Source organism: Pavona decussata, unplaced genomic scaffold, assembly GCF_977016875.1.
Source record: "Pavona decussata unplaced genomic scaffold, jaPavDecu1.1 SCAFFOLD_49, whole genome shotgun sequence".
Classification (NCBI taxonomy): domain Eukaryota; kingdom Metazoa; phylum Cnidaria; class Anthozoa; order Scleractinia; family Agariciidae; genus Pavona; species Pavona decussata.
The window spans coordinates 384196-391368 of record NW_028145471.1 but is presented as its reverse complement, the minus strand read 5'-3'; the positions used below and the strand labels follow the sequence as shown (position 1 = coordinate 391368).

General features: G+C 38.3%; 1 protein-coding gene across 1 annotated transcript; it reads right to left on the bottom strand.

The window, feature by feature from the left end:
* Positions 1 to 277: 277 nt before the first annotated feature.
* On the bottom strand, positions 278 to 2577 carry LOC146481471 (mu-type opioid receptor-like). Its single transcript, XM_085108273.1, has 2 exons — positions 2509 to 2577; positions 278 to 2296 (listed from the first exon to the last, which is right to left on the bottom strand). The coding sequence occupies exon 2, from the start codon at positions 2217 to 2219 to the stop codon at positions 1185 to 1187; it is 1035 nt and encodes a 344-aa protein (XP_084964399.1). The 5' UTR covers positions 2220 to 2296; positions 2509 to 2577; the 3' UTR covers positions 278 to 1184.
* Positions 2578 to 7173: the final 4596 nt, after the last annotated feature.

The following is a 7173-nucleotide window of genomic DNA, read 5'->3' as shown; positions in this document are numbered from 1 at the left end:
AATTATTCTGCAAGCAATGCGACAATATCTTCCTTTTATCCCGCAGGATGTTATTCTCAATTATGATTAACATTTCCTTCATGAATAAAATTTCTAACGTAGTTCTGCTCTAAAAAATTATAACTTCAAAATCGTTAAAATTCCTTCCGCGTCTATATTGTTATCGTGACCGATAGCCGCGATAGCAACATTTAGTCGGACGGTTGCGAAACATCGAAATCGCCACTCATTGGGAAATTTTGCAACCTATGGAAACATAACACTTTAACAGCTTGTTTTGTTCTGTTTTTAATGAATGTCGTTTAAATGGGACAGTTATATTACCATGACAACACGTAACGATACAAATTTTCACAAGGTGATCTTGCAACTATCAGTTAAGTTCAACGAGACAACGTTTTCTAAAATGTTTTCACAATTAAACTTACTTCTACATTAAACCACCTACGTATGCTATTACTGGACTCCAGTATTAACCGACCTTTTACCGAGCACTCTTGTCTTGTCTCACACTTAAATTATAACAGGTAAATATTATTTTATCACATTGGTTTCCACCGTTCGACTTGATTTTGCGACAAGAAAATGCATTACAAAACCTAAAACACTTCTCCTGCTTACTGGAATTGATTTCTCCAAACTACTATCTACAAAGACTTCTCTCGAGTCGACGTTGTTTATGCCCTTTTTCCCGCTGTATCGGCTATATAACCGGATTAGACCGGTCACATTTCGCCCAATGGTGGGGAAAATACTACCATAAAACGACTTCATAGCATGAAATGATAACTTGAAATATAAACATGCAAAGGAAGGGATCAGTGAATTTTCTTAGCCTTAATGAAGCAAATCAAGATCGATGTATTACGACAGGAAGTTCATGGCGAACCAACCTTAGCCGACCAATCATGTTTTAAAAAAATCGTTTGTGTACACTATGTACAGTGAAATCTAGGAAATAAGCATCCATGCTAGACTCATTTTGCGGCGGAGTAGTTTCCTTCATACCTGGTGATACAGTATTGCCTGATCAGGAACAAATCGTGACGTTCGAATCACAGCCACTGAAATCGTGTCTGAAAAATCTTGATCCATACTCAGCGCTAAAATAGGCCTTGAACCAAAGCGAGGAAGCAGTCTTGACAATGTTATGGACTGTGAGGAAGTTTAACATCTCCATGAAGCTAGTTTAAGTCTATCATCTGAACAGTACATGCATGCGACGGTCTAATCCTATTATTCCTCAACGATTGCCGAAAGATAGCTCTTCCCGAGCAGTCACACATCTGAGGACACAAGTTAGCCAAGGCCTGACGATAATTTGTACTAAAGAACAGTAGAATTACAGGATTGACTGCCGTGCTCAGGGATGGAAATATATAAATGCACAAAGCTAGCATAATCTGGCATTGGTCTTTAACGGAGCGATCTGGATAAAACATTTCCAGTGCCAGATAAATGCAAAGAGGAGTCCAACAGACGAAAAAGGAAACTACAATGGAGAATAGGATTTTCGTGACTTTTTTATGCTGTTTTTGCCTCTTGTTGATTATAGGACCTCGCATTACATCTTTCAACTTTGACCGCTGTCCTAACGCTTTTACGATGCGAGTAAAGAGAATTACAATTACAATAAAAGGAGTACAGTAGAACACAGCAAATCCAGAGATATTGTAAATAGTCAATCCTGATCCATTCCACAGTAACCTACAGAAAGTGTGATCATCCACTGTGATCACTTTCGCAAATAAGATAAAAGGACAACCAACAATAACTGGAATAATCCATGTCAAAAGTGACAGAGAAAGGCGAATTCGGTTTTGGTCCAGCATAGTGTTCTTCAAAGGAAACACAATGGCGAAGTATCTGTCGATGGTGATTAGAACCAAGCTTAGGACGGAAACAGCCTGTGAAACGCTCCTGGAGTACATACCAAGTTTACACAAAATGGAGGCCGAAGGCTCAGTGATCAATACTCTTGTTGTCAGCATTCCTTCCGTTGTAAATAACAACCAGCTAAAACAGGAAGAAAGGATATCGGAGATCGCCATGTTGACTATATAGCAATTTGTGCTTGTCTTTAGGCTTGGAGTTTTTAGAAAGATTACTGTAACAAGAAAATTTCCAATGAAGGCTGCAAGGCTGATGAAAGAGGTCATCGTTATAAACAGTGTTGATATCACTTGAGAGCAGGACTGTGATCCTGTGGAGTTGTTCATCTTGGTTTACTCCGTTATTATCCAATGAAATCGTCTTTCAGTGTTGCAACTAATGTTTCGGCCTTGCTGCTTCTTTGCTGTGGGCGACAAAAGCAGAGAAACAAAGTATTTAGTCTTGAAAATTACTCCTTCCTCGGCATCAGGCAGCTATCACGGCTAAGATACCCAAAACAGGTGGCCTAACACATGAAGAGTATTTTAGCAGGTTAGACAGCGGGTTGAATTATAAATGATAATGGACTTTATCTAGCAAAGGCGAAGCTACACTGCTCTGAGATAAACGGCAAACCTGAAGCCCTTTAATTCCTGATCGAAGTGGAAAATGTTCCTTTATGGAGGAAAGAAAACTTCAGAGCCCAAGGACTCAAACAAATTACAGAATAACAATGATGGGTTTGTCGTAAAACTACGAAGGAAGATGTCTTTTACCTTAATGGCACATACATATCAGTACGTCTCAGTAAATATTAATAATGCAGAGCACAAGTTATGTGGTAGCCGTAATTAGAAATATAAGCTAATAGGCATTATTATTCAACACATTGTGACACTGCCCAAATATGGTCATGACGAACTCAATATATGTCGCCCGCACATAACAGATATCCTGCGATATACGTAGTTTTCGTGCGTCGGGGCGAAAAATGGCAGAAAAAATTGGAGCTCCGCTTTTAGGCTTGGCTAAATATATATATACAGCTACTTCAATTAACGTTGTCGGATTAAAATCAAGCTAAAAGACAAGACTGCAATGTTTTGTGGGATTATTTTTTATGAATAATTTCATCAAAATCATCCCCGCACGTGCAAGTCATTGTACTGCTAATTACAATCTATTGTTTTCTCCAGGCATGACTGATTTTGATGAATTTATTCATAAAAATCCCACGTAAACTTTCGGTCTTGTCTTTTAGCTTCATGCTTTGAACCGACAACGTTAATTGAAATAGCTGTATATTATTCCAGCAAAAAATTAAAGCTAGGTTGATAAAAACCTTTGCATCATATTCGTAAATTACTGAATGATACAATTACTTTTATCTTACCAGATGATATCTATTAAATTCAGCGAACGTAAATTAGATAAGAGAAACACTGAAATTTATACCACTTCTTACTCGGAAGATTTTCAGTGTTTGCAATGCCCAAGTTCCTTATCACCTTACGGTTGTTTTACGTTGTCAAATTTCTTTCAGCGCATCTGTCATTTCAAATTAACACCCGCTGACACAGTTTTCTTTAGACTAACAGTATAATTAAATGCAAAAGAAAAAAAAGACAAACTTAAGTCTGGCAGCCAAATGAAATGTGTAAATCATCATACATGGAATCTTTTACTTAGCAACTGGCATAACACGAATCAGACTTCAACATATGATATTGCGCTACATATGATGGTCCGACTGGGAAATCACAAGAACACCTGCAACACATGAAGTTTCCCAACTGCAATGATCATTTTCTCTATCATTTTATAAAAATTCGTTGCTGGAATAAAATTTGTATTATGGCACTGTTTATCTGTTCTTCAGGCTTAAAATATACCATCACATTTATTTCATTGCTTATATGCCACACACTGACATTCAAATCCTAACAGTATGTCCGGTGAACCTAGTTTAATGGTCTTAGCTCCCACGAGTCTCCTGTAGCTCAGTGGTAGAACATCCGAACTAGTAATCGGAAGGTCTTAGGTTCGATTCCCGATAGGAGCACTAGGATTTCTTTCTTCCGAGTATGCCTGCGTCACTTTGAATAACACATCATTCTCTTCAGAAGATGTACCACCACGTGCTGAATTCAAACATAAATATACACCTGGTTAAATAAAGTGGTGACAATTGAACAAAGTAAATCAGATGGATGATTAGAATATTTTGCAGTGATAAACGCTAATAGCATTGCGACGATGATAGCTCGCAATCTGGCTGGAATTATCTGACTTCGTGGGTATCAAAAGGGAAACGTTTACGTTGGACTATGGTGTACCATTTCGGCGCCATGTTGAATTATTGATAGGTCATGCAGGCACTGGTATTGAGTTTTAAATGCGAAACAAATGTGGCAGACGTTTGTGACATGTTGCAATTTTTTACGTTAAGAAAAGATGAAGCTTTGGTTTCACACTAAAGTTACCGGATTTAATGTATTCTGTTTTCAGGTTAATAAAATGGGGTCCTTTCACAAGTTCCGCTATCAAACTCGACGAAAGTACCCAGTTGAAGTAGATCGATCAAATCATCCGCGTGTCATCGATAATACAATTGGCTAAAATAATAATAATAATAATAATAATAATAATAATAATAATAATAATAATAATAAAACACACAATAAAATCACCACTAGTTACAAACGTAGTTTGCTCAGCATTGCTTAGGCCTGTACATATTGGAAACGAGGTTGCAACCAATCTTACTGAAAGAAAGTAATTCTTTGGGACCGAGAACGGACGATAACTGGTGTGCCTACTGGGGCAGAGCTAGTTCCCTCTATACACCCCTTTAATAAGTCCAAGCGCTATTTTGAATATTTAATTCATGACGTTAATCGCGGAAAGATTCCGGCCTCCATTTTGGTTGTTCGGATTCGGAATGTCCGAGAGTTCAAAGAAAGGTAAGTCTTATCATCTCATTCATATTCATGAAATTTCACTTTAAATGGGCTATTGGAAAGCGCTAACTCAAAGATCGAACAACTTCAGCAAACTGTCCATAACATGGAGTTTTGCGTTGAAAATATAAACGATACATTTCAAGTTGGAGACAACCTGGTGGCGGACAAAGGATTTGACATTCAATATTTGCTTGACCCAATCGGTGTCAAACTGAATATCCCTCCATTCCTGAACATGCAAGACCAGATGTCTACAAATGATGTTTTGCAAACACAACAAATGGCAGCCGAGAGAATGCACGTGGAAAGGGCGATCAACAAAATAAAGAACTTCTACATTTTTGACCAGATTAGTCCATTATCCTTGGTTGGTTCCATTAACCAGATATGGACAGTATGTGGATTACTTACATTGTTTTAAAACCCTATAATTTCATGAATGTATAAAAATGTGTACTTAAAAAGGGAGTAGAATTGTCATCCTGATTGCTGATATCATAGCTTGCACAAAAGAATGTTGGCAACGGATTAACTGTACTTGCAGTTTGATCTGTCAAGGCAATTACAGGAAGAAGAAACAACGTCACGCAAAGAGGTAGGCCGTTTATATTGTCGGTATCAGTTAGCATTTGAGGCCTTAAGCCAACAGCCGGTAGGGTCAACATGGTTTTTGTTTGTGCAAAATTCGTGGGAAACTTGGCTCAATCGTGCAACTAAACCCACCGAGATAATTCATTGACAAACTTGAAAGAGACAGAGAGAGAGAGCAACAAAATATTCGTTTTTGCTTTTTTAAAAAAGGATTTTCCAGTACTTCTTTCAAGTTAATTTTAAAAAAGTTTTTCTTTTATCTCTAAGGTCCGCCAAGGACTTTCAAGTATTGGATCACTGCGAAATTCCTCCGATCAGAACAGAGTTTATCGAAAAATTGGGAGAGGAAGCATTTGGAAAGGTTCATAAAGCGAAACTGAAGGTTTGAGATTGAGCAAGACAGGGCAATCAAAACGAAGACGAAGGAAAAGATTGTTGTTGTCAAGGAATTGCATGGTGTGTTGAAATAATTAATGAATGGCATCTTTCTGAAGCTGCATTCTTGAGATAAGTTTCGGTTTAAACGTCATTTTGCATTGTTTGCAAATATTAAACTTCAACTTAAATCTCAGACTTTGACTTCTAACTGCTATTTTCTGCGAGCGATTGTCAACTTGGCTGGAATGTTGTCTCATAGTCAGTCATAGACGACTGAATCAACCGAGTTGATCGCAGCTTCACCTACCAATGCACTTAAGACTAGGACTTAAAAATTTATTTTTGTTTGTCCAGAAAATTCCAGCGAAGAGGAGAAGAGGGAATTTATGGCTTAGATAGAGCACATGAAACAAGTGGGAAAATATCAGAATGTATTGAGTTTTCTTGGATGTTGGACCACAACTAAACCGCTTCTTCTGACTATCGAGTACATTGCTAATGGAGACTTGCTTCACTGGATTTGACGAAAGAGAAATCAGGTATGGTTGATAATTTGCAGTTGAAACTCATAGGAAACGATTGCGTATTTGACATGATAACACAAGCACAGACCTAAACAACGCCACGAGCGTTTTGTTAAGCTCTCACAACTAAGTTTTTTTTTTCAAGAGTTTTAACTCCTTTAAGGGAAATTTTAGGTTCAGATGAGTCATTGAGCAGTAACATTCATCAGTTTAATCAACCAATTCTATCAAGACTAGCGTCCAATAACTGACCTGTTCTACGGTTGCATTTGTATAGATAAGTGGTTCTACCCTGGGAGTCGCCTTTTTCTGTCCCCAAGAAAAGGGGCTGTATGCCGGAACAAGAGAACGGAGCTTAACTTCTGAGCAGGTATGCAAAAGAGACCTTTTAAGCCGGTCAACGTACTCAGTTTGGGGTTGGTAATGTGCCTCCCAGACTTTGTGTTAAAAACCCTCTTGTAGAAAACGGCTAGAATATGTATACTCCGTTTTAGATCAGACTCGTGTATAGGAGACCCGTATATATCTTGCGAATTAACCCTCCCTGGACTATGCCTTCACCAGACCATCGCTTTGTTAACGCCAGCGTTTTGTTAACATTCGCTAACGGTTACAAAACTAATTCATAATTTTGTGTCACAGGGCGGCGAAACAAACGAAACGGAAGCTGAGATGTTGCTTGAACCTGCCGGGCCTTCAAGTGTCCTTGATGTTACAGAAGATGACGAGGCTGCTTTTGATGACAACGATGAATGTAAAATACCCATGATCCTTTTTTCGCCATCAAACCAGGAAGAGGATGTGCCAACCGTGAAGACTGACAATGAATGCGATGATAATTGTGA

Bases quoted from the DNA above. Each gene is read 5' to 3' on its own strand.
- LOC146481471 (XM_085108273.1), bottom strand. From the start codon at position 2,219: ATGAACAACTCCACAGGATCACAGTCCTGCTCTCAAGTGATATCAACA.